This window comes from Leguminivora glycinivorella, chromosome 27, assembly GCF_023078275.1.
Source record: "Leguminivora glycinivorella isolate SPB_JAAS2020 chromosome 27, LegGlyc_1.1, whole genome shotgun sequence".
In the NCBI taxonomy this organism is placed as follows: Eukaryota; Metazoa; Arthropoda; class Insecta; order Lepidoptera; family Tortricidae; genus Leguminivora; species Leguminivora glycinivorella.
Window position 1 is genome coordinate 2,764,785 of NC_062997.1, and position 13,312 is coordinate 2,778,096.

At 40.4% G+C, this 13,312-nt stretch overlaps 1 protein-coding gene across 1 annotated transcript in view; it reads right to left on the reverse strand.

The window, feature by feature from the left end:
* LOC125240193 (ankyrin repeat domain-containing protein 50) overlaps nt 1-13,312 on the reverse strand; it is a 50,140-nt gene that overhangs the window by 5,450 nt on the left and 31,378 nt on the right. The window contains exons 20-30 of the mRNA XM_048148017.1: nt 12,978-13,161; nt 12,327-12,510; nt 11,628-11,697; nt 10,943-11,089; nt 10,522-10,605; nt 9,190-9,288; nt 7,355-7,464; nt 6,503-6,630; nt 6,014-6,189; nt 5,146-5,263; nt 1,399-1,482 (exon numbers count right to left, since the gene is read on the reverse strand). Coding sequence (XP_048003974.1) covers nt 1,399-1,482; nt 5,146-5,263; nt 6,014-6,189; nt 6,503-6,630; nt 7,355-7,464; nt 9,190-9,288; nt 10,522-10,605; nt 10,943-11,089; nt 11,628-11,697; nt 12,327-12,510; nt 12,978-13,161 — 1,384 coding nt within the window. The remainder of the gene's footprint in view (nt 1-1,398; nt 1,483-5,145; nt 5,264-6,013; nt 6,190-6,502; nt 6,631-7,354; nt 7,465-9,189; nt 9,289-10,521; nt 10,606-10,942; nt 11,090-11,627; nt 11,698-12,326; nt 12,511-12,977; nt 13,162-13,312) is intronic.

Here is a 13,312-nt window from a genome sequence, read left to right on the forward strand (position 1 = left end):
ACAGCGGTGAGCGGCAGCCATACGTGTGAATAAAAAGTCCCATCGCTGTGTCTCGCTCCAGTGTATGGCCGACGCTCACCGCTGTCGCGCTTAGACCAATGTCGTGGCTGGGCCGTTAAGGTGCAAAACCCAATGCCTCAGAAACTAATGCCTAGAATTATCCTGGAACCTTTATCTGTATGGTGAACTAAGCCCAATGATGATGAGTGAATGATATCACAGTAAAAGTTGTATACCAGTATTTTGTCTACGTAAAAACGTCCAAACTTTAAGACAGGATGGTGTGCAATCATAATAAACCTAAAACATACCTATGTTATAGTATTACTCGTAAATGCTGTTAAAGTAACTTAGGAAAGCTAATATTAAAAATATGGTATTAATTTTACCATTTTACACTTGGCATGTCCTTTACATTGCTATGATAAGCAGCAGCGGCTGGTCCATACAAGCCGATTCCCACCGGCTTGCCTAAAATTGATTACTAGTAAAGTACCTAATGTTAAGGTAGGTTTCTTTTTGCTCAGTGTTGCCTAGCAGAAATTTTCACCAGCCGCCACTGATGATTAGTTAAATCCAAATCGTATTTGAATAAACATACAGTCCAAACAATATGCATTACACATTTTGGGCGTTGTTATAAGATATGTACCACGAGAAGCGCCAGTTCTCGGGCTTTTATCTATAGTGTCATGATATTATGAATATAGAGTATGATTCTATGAATATAGAGTACAGGCCCCGTGGCCGAATGGCATTTTTGCGACGCGAAACGAAAACAAATCGACGCAAAAGATAGTCTGGCTCTGTCGCGCCAAAACGCAAGAGCGATAGAGATAGATATCTACGAGCGTTTCGTTTCGTGAGCGTTTCGGCTACACACGCAGATGTCGTGCATATTATATTTCCATCGAATTTTCACGGAAACGCACGAACGACACTATTTTTAGTCGGTGTCATGCAAGAAATACAGTTAAGTGATTAAATTTATATGCAAAGTGCCAAAAAACTAACAAAGTCGTGTATAGATATTTCAGGCACTTCATCCGCATCTATATTTATATTTATTATTTATTACCTTGAATTTACTTACTTTGACTGAAGTAATATGACAAATACAAACATTTCAGAGAAAAAAAACTGTTGGAAAACTATTACGCACATCTTTGTGTACAGTCAAACGGAACCCTAGGCCACTCTACAACCATGTTACCATGTCAAAATGACAAGCAGTAAGAGATTTCTTACAATCTAATTTATAACGTCACTATGACATAGTTCTACAGAGGCCTAGCGTTCCAATTGGTAGACTGTACTTCAGTTCGTTTTTGCGAGATCAAAATACTGGCTATACAACTTAGGCTGCGTCGTTACAGTATAGACCTCTCGCTCACTCACGTTTTCTTAAATATGCGCCCTCTCGCTCGCCCCAGACTGCCTACTAGCCTGTTGTACGCCTGACGACTCTTCGAAGCTCCACTGCTATGTACAAAATTGTGTTTTAACCTCTGTTAAAATGATACAGCGACTCGCTAGGCGGGTTCTCTATCAGTAAGCTCATAAGTCGGGAAAAACCATGTTTTTAAGGCTAAATTGGCTAAACCCATCAGTCGTACTAAAAATATAAAAGCCAACATTTTTAATTCTTAAGACACACAATACTTGTGTAATTACTTGTAAAATGAGCGGACAAGGGGTGACCCCCCCCCACATCCTCATTTCCCTCCCTGGATATTTACATTATGGAAAAGGGTGCAAAAAGCTTTTCCTTCGTATATTTCCGGAAACGTCCGCGTTTCTCATGCTAGTTCAAACAGTGTCAGTACGTCTTGTACTGAGACTGACTGAAATAGCATAACAAGTTCGTATGTTTCCGTAACAATACGAAGGAAAATAATTTCGCAATACATCTGTAACACAATTAAATGTATTTTAATCATAATTAGTGATGTCCAAGTTGCGGAAACTTTCCAAAAAATCTTAAATTTCTTGAAAAATTCACGAAACTTTCACGAAAAATAAAGGGAATTAAAATTTATGAAATGGAAAGTTTCCATCCATACAATTGTCCATACAAAGTATGGAAAGTTACCGAAGTTTTCCTATGTGAAAATTTCAGAATTTTGGAAACTTTCCGTCGGCACATCAGTACTTAATCATAATTTTCAACGGGATAATCGCCCCTTTCATTGTCCTTTTTGAAAATAATATAATATATGCTAAAATCTGAAAAATAGGGGTCCGTTTAGTACCTTGCTATGTGTTTAATTATATTGCAACAAACATACATCATGTTAAATTGTAAGCTTAGTTTTATAATAAAAAAACCGGCCAAGAGCGTGTCGGGCCACGCTCAGTGTAGGGTTCCGTAGTTTTCCGTATTTTTCTCAAAAACTACTGAACCTATCAAGTTCAAAACAATTTTCCTAGAAAGTTTTTATAAAGATCTACTATTGTGATTTTTTTCATATTTTTTGAACATAGGGTTCAAAAGTTAGAGGGGGGGGGGACGCACTTTTTTTTCCTTTAGAAGCGATTATTTCCGAAAATATTGATATTATCAAAAAACGATCTTAGTAAACCCTTCTTCATTTTTAAATACCTATCCAACAATATATCACACGTTGGGGTTGGAATGAAAAAAAATATCCGCCCCCACTTTACATGTAGGGGGGGCACCCTAATAAAACATTTTTTTTAATTTTTTATTTTTGCACTTTGTTGGCGTGATTGATATACATATTGGTACCAAATTTCAGCTTTCTAGTGCTTACAGTTACTGAGATTATCCGCGGACGGACGGACGGACGGACGGACGGACGGACGGACAGACAGACATGGCGAAACTATAAGGGTTCCTAGTTGACTACGGAACCCTAAAAACCTTGTACCTTAGCACGTCAAAAGCATTACACACAGCGGATTACATTGACAGACAAATATACAAGCGTTAGACTTTTCATTTTTAGATACTTTCATCCATCATTACCGTACATTTTATACGTACTCAAGGTTCGTCAAATAAATAAATAAATATTATAGGACATTCTTACACAGACAGATTGACTGAGTCCCACGGTAAGCTCAAGAAGGCTTGTGTTGTGGGTACTCAGACAACGATATACAGGGTGGCCCATTCAAATCGGTCAGTATGGGAAAGTCTGAAACTATAAGACATACGAAGATTTGTTCTTAGGAACCGTGTCACCGATTTTGATAAAAAGAAAAACTGCATTCATACAATTAAAAAAAAAAGTGTACCCAACTGGGGAATCGAACCCGGTTGTTTTGAAAAAATAAACTTACACTATTTCTATTCAGATATCGTTTGTGTAGGTCTTAAGCAGTAAATATCTCTAAGAAACATAATGTCTAAAATGAATAAAATGCATTTTTTTCACATACTTTAATTTATCATAGTAGGTGTTCAAAGTGACCACCGTCTTTTTCAATACAATATTCAACACGTCTAGGTAACGATCTTACTATTGCATTTTGTATCTTCATGTGGTGAATCTGCGTTAAAGTTGACTCTATGGCTACTTTTAGGTCTTCAACTTCAACGGTGTTATAGCTATTTTTGTACACTGTTGTAAAGATGAAGTGAACTTGCTGAATATTGTAACGGTGGTCACTTTTAACACCTACTATGATAAATTAAAGTATGTGAAAAAAATGCATTTTATTCATTTTAGACATTATGTTTCTTAGAGATATTTACTGCTTAAGACCTACACAAACGATATCTGAATAGAAATAGTGTAAGTTTATTTTTTCAAAACAACCGGGTTCGATTCCCCAGCTGGGTACACTTTTTTTTTTAATTGTATGAATGCAGTTTTTCTTTTATCAAAATCGGTGACATGGTTCCTAAGAACAAATCTTCGTATGTCTTACAGTTTCAGACTTTCCCATACTGACCGATTTGAATGGGCCACCCTGTATATAATATATAAATACTTATATACATAGAAAACATCCATGACTCAGGAACAAATATCTGTGCTCATCACACAGATAAATGCCGCGAGCGTAGCGTCGGGCTAACTGTATGGCAAAGCCTGACGCCGCGTCGAGTTTTTCATACAGTTGACCCGACGCTACGCTCGCGAGACACTAGATGTGGGACGACCCTAACCATTAGGGCCCTATCACACAGGCGATAGGGTCCTTAAAAGTACATTAGCTCAAAAATTATAATAGTTACTTGTACAACAAGAGTGAAAAGTCGATATTTGCATTTCGTCACTACTTTAAAAAAAACTTGTATCTTCGTCTGTCAATGAAAAGAAAATTGTAGTAAGTATATATGGAATGCATATAGACTTACTGCGTTTTAACTTTGAGGAACAGCGTGAGATACGAGATTTATTAAAAGTAGTGACGATTTGTATTTGAGTCCCGAGGAAGCGAAAGATTTCGTAATAGAATCACGAACGCAGCGAGTGGCTCTAATTTAGAATCTTGAGCGTAATGAGGGACTCAAAAGTCGCGAAATGTAAATAACTTTGGTCTCGAGGTCTAACAAGAAGAAAAAACTGTAATGCATACAAAGTAAAGCATTTTATTACAAATAAAAGCTGCTAAATTTGAACCGATTTCCAGGGATTGACTATGTGTCTTTATTTTGTTATATTTCTCACTGGTTTCAGCTGTTTGAGGTAACCTTTTATTTATTTATTATTTATTTTAGATAATTACAAACATAAATCTCTAATTAATTTACATAGTATCGTTAAACCAATAAGGTTTGTCTCGATACCTTTTTAAACGGTGACATTCAAATTCCGCGCCAAACTTTTTTTTAAATCTGTTTGAGATAACGTTTTTTTTAACCGGTGACCGCATTATATATAGTCTGGCAAAAAAGACTAGAATTTAATAGATGCGACGTTTTGCATGTTTTTTTTTCTGATGATGGCGTTGTGTCACAATTTCAGGTTTAGAAACAAATGACTCGAGCATTGCAGTCTTAGGTCTGCAATGTTCTATGAAATTCCATTACATATCATCCTCGCTCAACGAACCAGATACATATTACTTCCCGGCCTGATTTGAAGTACGTAATGACAACATTCTATTGCAAGTTTGAGAAAATAACTATTATCTGCTCAAATTTAGAGTACATATATGGATAATTCTCACCTGTCTCTCTCCTGCGGTTGTTTCGTGTCTCGTCCGAGTATGATGCGCATGTGTGTGTCTCGGTTGAAGTGTGTGTCTGTCAACACGGGCTGAGCGGTCAGGCTTGGAGGTTGGGAACCTGTCGAGACCAAATTAAGGGTTTTTTCTATGTTCTAGCATAGAGGAATAAATAAGAGTTGTAACTCCATACATCAGTAAATGCAAGTTATTTGTAGTGACATCTAGCGTAATCCACGCTTCAATCACGCGTCAACTAGCGTAAATTATCAGTACTGCTACTAGTCAATAGATGTCGCGACGAACAAAAAGTCTAATGCTCAACATTTTTTTAGCTAATATTACTAATAGTATTAATCAGTACTCTGTTTTCAATTCCTTCTGCTTGTAATATAAGTTGTAAACTGTTTTAATATTACATTTTTGGCAAACGAGACACTGTTGACACCTAGTGTCGAGTAGCGAAAATTTACGCTATTTGACGCGTGATTGACGCGTGGTGACGCTAGATGTCACTACAAATAACTTGTATTTAATGATGTATGGAGTTGAGAACTTCATATACTTACCGCAAAGAGGATCGAGTGTTATTGAGAGTTACTGTCTAAGTAAAACGTGTTATCACAGTGCACAGACTGCCATCTCTCGGCACAAGCTTAAAACTTTTAAACCTCAGTTTTGACAATTTGGCCCATATTGTTAGCATGATATGTGTAAAAATTTCAAATATTAATATTAGTGCCATCTAGCCGAGCGTTCCCCAAAGGTGTAACGCCATCTAGGCTACCGCACCTTTTTCTCTAGGGCTTTGAGGTACGTTTTTTTCTTAGACTTTATCCGTCAAAACGGAGTTAAATATGTCTTTGCTTACCGTGTGTCGGTTGTGTGGGGCTACAAATATCGCTGATAGGGCTACGCGGAGGGGATGCGTAGAGCGGACTCATGTTGTCCCTGTCGCACGGGTAGCCGTGGCGTTCGTCGCGTCTTCTGTCTCGCTCGCACGCGTAGCCGCGTAGATCGGCATCGCGTTCGTTAGCTGCGTAGCTCCTGTTCAATAAATAAATATATAGGACATTGTTATACGGAGATTGACTGAGTCCCACGGTAAGCTCAAGAAGGCTTGTGTTGTGGGTACTCAGACAACGATATATATAATATAAAAATACTTATATACATAGAAAACATCCATGACTCAGGAACAAATATCTGTGCTCATCACACAAATGCCCTTACCGGGATTGGAACCCAGGACCGAGGCTTAGCAGGCAGGGTCACTACCGACTGGATATTAGAAATACCCATTTGAAAATTTAGTAGTAAAACTTTAATATAGAAGTTCTAGTTTTTTTTTTATAAATACCTAAGTTTAGAGTCCTTTTCGACCGCATGATGTTCCGGTATCACGTTTTCCCTCTCTTTCTCTCTTCTGCTGCGGCCGCAACGCGCGACCTGCTGCGCGAAAGAGAGCGATAGATTCGCTCGATTTGGCTGTAAAAGATAAAATAAATGAGTGAGCTCATAAAAACTAAAAGTTGAGAGGTGGCCTAGCGGTAAGAGCGTGCGACTTTCGATCCGGAGGTCGCGGGTTCGACCCCCGGCTCGTACCAATGAGTTTTTCGGAACTTACGTGTGAAATGTCATTTGATATTTGCCAGTCGCTTTTCGGTGAAGGAAAACATCGTGAGGAAACCGGACTAATTCCAATAAGACCTAGTTACCCTTCGGATTGGAAGGTCAGATGGCAGTCGCTTTCGTAAAAACTAGAGCCTACGCCAAATCTTGGGATTAGTTGTCAAAAGCGGACCCCAGGCTCCCATGAGCCGTGGCAAATGCCGGGATAACGCAAGGAGGATGATGATGATGGCTCGTCGATGATTCCACGAACGTCAAGGTTTAGGAAGGCACGAGTTCTATGAAGGCAATTGCTTGACGTGTCTGTCTGTTTGTATATCTGTCTGTGTGTGTGTCTGTCTGTCTGTGGCATCGCAGCTCCCGAACGGATGAACCGATTTCGATTTTTTTTTGTCTGAAAGCTGAGTTAGTCGGGAGTGTTCTTAGCCATGTTTCATGAAAATCGGTCCACTATGTCGCTGTCGGGGTTTTTTTCAAAATTTTAATTTTGTGGTTAGGTTATTTAGTACCAAGATTTGATTGACCGTCTAGAACATTCTAAACATACTCATACTCTTTGATTTTATGTGATTTTGTTTACCTTTTCATGGTGTGTGAGATCTGGCGGAGGGTCGTGATCCCTCGTGGAGCCGGCGGAAGATTTCGTCGAGTTGCTGTGTGTGCTGCGCCGTTTGTACTCCGGAGAGTCTTCTAGAAAATGACGAGGCGAATTTCAGATCAAAATAATTAAAGGGCTCGGGTTTCGTCGATTTTTGACGAGTTTTGAGTTGAAACTCCTAAACTGGCACTGCAGATGGAATTATAATCCGAACGGCCAAAGGTTCTTCAATCTTTTATCTCTATTCGTAAAGCCATATTTTGAAGAAAAAAAAAGTTTTTTTTAACCATGGTCTAAAAAAACACTTTTTCTACTCCCGTACTGTTATTCGTGAGTTACAAGGTCGTGCATAGAACTTTAAAACCCTACATAAAAGATGTCAGGACAAGTTTATCTAGTCTATACCCTGAAAACATTTAGTAGAAGTAGCACGATATAGCTGTTACAGTTCAGTAAATACATTGCTACCAACTTAACAAACCAATTCGCAGAGTCGAGACTCCTTCGTTTTCTGCTGCGTTCATTGGCGACGCGTCGAATCGCATTCAAATGTATGAGAACTCGATTCAACTCGGCTCGATTCGTCTTAGTGGCCAGGCTTCAAAGAACCATACCATAGACAGTTTTATTTTCATGTTTGCACTCAAACTGCATATTCAAAATGGTAGGCGGTCCACTAGATAACTAAGATGACTGAAAGTAGGTATTTGTTGATTTATAATTTTCTTTCAAAATAAGTGCTTGGTCGTAGAAAAAGTATTGTATGCAACGGTGTTTAACTGAGTCAAAAAATGCTCGTGACGTCTTTATTAACAATTTTCGGCTTCGCCTCAAATTGTTACCCACGCCACTCACCTTTTTTGACCTCTTTTAACCACCAGTTGCATAAAATACTATTTCGAAATTTGATTTAAAGGGTTTTCAATACATGAAAACGACGTTTGGAATACCTTAGACTTTCCCAAAAATTCAAGAGCGATTTTAATTTTAAATAAACTATAATTAGTTTTGGGCCTAAAATTGTTCCACATTGACACAGGCGGAAATCTTTTTCCAACTTGTCATATTAGACATTGACTACCGCTTGTAAATTGTAACTTGTAGCTGCGAGAAATGGGCCCCTGGTGCCACTTCCATCAGTTATAAATATGATCATGTCTCTTACAGCACGGGAAGCAAGTGCGCGATAGACGATAAAATAGCAGGCCGTCCCTATCGCACTATTTGTAAGTGCGATAGGGACAGCCTGATATTTTACCGTCTATCGCGCGACCATGCTTCCCGTGCTGGTATTGTGTTCGGCCACCGTGGCCGGTGTGCGCACTGGACAAAAAACAGTACATGCATGACTGACACAGTTTTACTCAAACTGTAGTCATTTCATTTCTTTATTTACTATTTACACAGCATTACAGTTAGGACTAATACACTGCTAAACGATAAAATGACAAACTATAAGTACGTAAAACTAAAAATTAAATTAAAACACTTTAAAAAGTCATGTACTACTTTTGTCTGTCTATTATGTCTCCGTATTCAAAATTGACCAATTGTACAAAATTACCATAGTTAGGTAAGATTCGTTAGGTATCTTCAAATGGCCGCAAGCCAAACTGGCCGAAATCTTTTTTCTTATGCACACTGCCAAGGAGTGGAATTCATACAACCCGGCAACCATCAAATCAAGAGTGAACAGGCATCTTCTGGGCGAGCTCATTCCATCGTAGGCCACGTCTTTGCCTTTGGCTAGTCTGCGGTCAAGAGTAAGCCCATTTATAATAATAAAAAATAAAAAAATTATCAAGAACAATTCTTACTGGTGTTGTGTTCGGGCTGGTGCGCAGGCGCCGCGCGCTCGAGCAGGCGGCTGATGTGCGCGTGCCCCGCGCGCCACGCCACCGTGGCCGGAGTACGCCCTGGACAAAAAGCACTAGTTAAAAATCGATAAGTTTTTTTGCAAAAAATTCATTTTTGGAACAAACTTTTATCGCCGACTGTACCTTTCTTTCAACAGTCATCTGCTGCTCTCCGAGACGTTTTTAAAAACCCATTACTCGATGAGGATACGACGTTTCATAACAGAGTGCCTATGACCACCTTTCTGCTCCATCATCAGATCAGCTCCATGATACCATAATATTGCATTGTCACGTGATTTACATATGTGTGCAAAATTTCAGATCAATCGGAAACAGGGAAGTGGATCAATTTTAGCTTCTACGTTTTGACCCAAACTAACATACTAACAAGGCATTTCAATAAAAGTTTATAAAAACGAAATTAGGTTAAATACATAGACCTATCATTTCGCTTACGCTGACTGCTGAAGTGCGCAAAAGAGAAGCTGTCACGTGCATCCCATGAGTGCAAAAGAGACAGACTACAAATGAAAACACGTGACAATTTTTGACGACACGCAGCGGGCTACTCTAAGTTAAAGGGTTAATCGGACCTTTCAGTACAAAAGTTGTATTTAGAAAATCATCATCATCATCATCAGCCTATCGCAGTCCACTGCTGGACATAGGCCTCCCCAATTTCACGCCACCGTTTCCGATCTTCGGCTGCTCGCATCCTGCTGCTGCCAGCCATCCTGCGCAAATCTGCGATGTATTTAGAAAATACAGTGGGTGATCTTTATCTCCGTTTTAATTAAACGGTTAGAAATGCCAATTATTTACGTAATCCATACTAATATTATAAATGGGAAAGTGTGTGTGTCTGTTTGTTTGTCCGTCCTTCACGGCAAAACGGAGCGACGAATTGTCCTGATTTTTTAAGTGGAGATAGTTGAAGGGATGGAGAGTGACGTAGGCTACTTTTTGTCTCTTTCTAATCCCCCACTTCTCTAAAATGGGGGGGGAGGGGGGGGTGGAAGTTTGTATGGAGCATTCCACAATTCTTTAATTTAACGAAGCCGAGGGCAAAAGCTAGTCATACCTAATATCTGAATTGAGTACTCCGAATGACACTTGAAATTGTTTCAATTTTTCTCCTCACTTTTGATATTTGACAATTCTTCTTTGTCATCCTACTTCTATGGTTAAATAGGAAGTTCTAACTCCTCGTCATACAATAAAAGCGACGCTCTCCCTACCCCTCTGGGAAACAAGCGTGATTTAAGTATAGAGCGAATATGTCATGCTTACCGCAATGATCAGCTTGCAACGGATCAGCGCCGTGCTGAAGTAACCACAGTACGCATTCTTCGTGCCCCTCTTGAGCGGCGATACCTAAAAACAACGGAAACCGTCTAATAAATAATAGTTATTTGTTTTATAAGGAGGCTCCGATTGAACCGCGAGCGTAGCGAGTTATGTCCAACTTCGAACAATTCATAAACGGCGTTCGAAATTCAAGATCTTGTAGACATAGCTCGCGAGCAGTGATTCTCGCGTCGTCACTTGTTTTTTATTCCATATCCGTCATATATTGCGTTCGATATTTCAAATATCGAACACATTTACACGCACGCGACACGCCGTCACTTGTTTTTTGTTCGAAGTTTGATTGCACGGCATTAGTCAGTATGTTACTCTAGTAGTGTCTGTCTGTCTAGTAGTGTGTTACCTAGCGGAGTGGCGCCCTGCGTGCAAACGGCGGCGGTGTCGGCGCCGTGTGCAAGCAACGCCGCCAGCACCGCGCCGCGCCCGCGCCACGCGGCCGCGTGGAGCGCGGTCCGACCACACCTGTCGCGCCCGTCGACGTCAGCGCCACCTAGTTGAGAAAAAGTATTGGATAAATATTACTGGACGCATTACTTATTTTAGATTTTAATGACAATAAGATTTTTCGCAAAAATTCGCATTTTTGGCACAAGCTTCTATCGCCGACTATACCTTTAGTTCAATAGCCATCTACTGCTCTCCGAGACGTTTCTAAAAACCCCTTAATCGACAGGGATACGACATTTCATAACAGAGTTCCTATGACCACGTTTCTGCTCCATCATCAGATCAGCTCCATGATACCATAATATTGCATTGTCACGTGATTTACACATGTGTACAAAATTTCAGCTCAATCGAATACCGGGAAGTGGGCCAAATTTAGCTCCTACGTTTTGACACACACTAACCTACTAACAAGGCTAGTTGAATAAACGCTTGTAAAAAGTATTGGATAAATATTACTGGACGCATTACTTATTTTAGATTTCAATGACAAAAAGACATAATTATACACTATCCAACGAAATACGCTATAACATCGTTTTAAAATAAGCATAACTAATAAAGATTTGAAGTTTACGTACCAACTTTTATAAGTAAGTTCACCATATCGACGTGCCCTTGCCACGCTGACACGTGTAGCGGAGTTCTTCCCTGCAAGAAAACAATAATTAATACTTGTAGAATCTACGGTAAACTATCGTTAGCGCGATGCAGCAGCGCACTTTACAACGACATCTAGCGGCAAATCTACTAACCTTCAGGAACCTAGACGGTTGTCTCAAAATAGGACGTATAGAGGCGCTTCTTACTATTGAAAAGTTCTCAATCTACTTACAGAGATGCAGCGCACTTTACAGCGACATCTAGTGGCAAATCTACTAACCTCTAGATCCGTTGTCTGCCCTTGCTCCACATTATGTCAGCAATAATCTCGCAACAGCCAGACGATTATGTAAAGCTAGAGCGTATAAAGCGCGTACTATTGAAAAGTTTTCAAGCTACTTATAGAATCTACGGAAAACTACCGTTAGCGCGATGCAGCGCGCTTGACAGCGCCATCTAGCAGCGAATCTACTAACCTCTAGGTCCGTTTTGTCTACCCTTACTCCACATTCTGTTAGCAAGAATCGCGACATAGCCAGACTTGTCTAAAGCTAGGACGTATAGAGTGTCATACTATTGAAACAGTCTGATGAAAAATACTTATATAATCTACGGGAAACTATCGTTAGCGCGATGCAGCGCGCTTGACAGCGCCATCTAGCGGCGAATCTACTAACCTCCAGGTCCGTCGTGTCTGCCCTTGCCCCGCATTCAGTCAACAGGAACCTAGCCATAGCCAGCCGGTTATCTAAAGCTAGGACGTATAGAGCGCTCCGTCGGTCGGCGTCTAATGCGTCAGCGTCGGCTCCGCGTTGGTACAACGCTCGTACTGTGTCGAAGTGGCCTTCTAGGGCCGCCAGTCTGTGGAAGAGATAGATTTTTGTTGTTATTTCTATAGTAAATTCACTTAGGTACTTTGCTTTTGTTAATCCCCGACACAAAAACGACGGGGTGTTATAAGTTTGACGTGTCTGTCTCTCTGTGTGTGTGTGTGTGTGTGTGTGTGTGTGTCTGTCTGTGGCATCATAGCTCCCGAATGGATGAACCGATTTGGATTTACTTTTTTTTGTCTGAAAGCTGAGTAAGTCGGGAGCGTTCTTAGCCATGTTTCATGAAAATCGGTCTACTATGTCGCGGTCGGGGGTTTTTTCAAAATATTAATTTTTGTGGTTAGGTTATTTGTCCCAGATCGAAAGGGCTCGAGATTCTGAGTAGGAAAAACATAAAATTTACCTACCTTAGAAAAAATATTTCTGGGGGTTTAATTTTGTCTATCTCAGTTACGTCATTGAGGTCTGTACAATGTATAATAATATTAATAAACGAACCTGAGCGCGGTCTTCCCGTCATGCGCGCGCTGGTCGACCGGCGCCGACCAGTCGTCGAGTAACACTTCGACCAGCCCCGTGTGGCCTTCCTGCGCGGCCAGCATTAGGGCCCCCTTGCCATCGTTGTCCGCCTCGTCAACTTTCGCGCCCGCTTCTAGTAATGCTTCGCATACTTCTATGTGACCTGAGGGACAAAATGTCACTATTAGCACATCTCGGACACTGACGATCAAATATATGAAAGAGGCGCGTTCCTAGCACACATTCTAAGCTCGTGTAGGTGAACGCGTCTGAAGTGCAAGCATGGTTGCATGAGTGACATATGACAGGTTGAC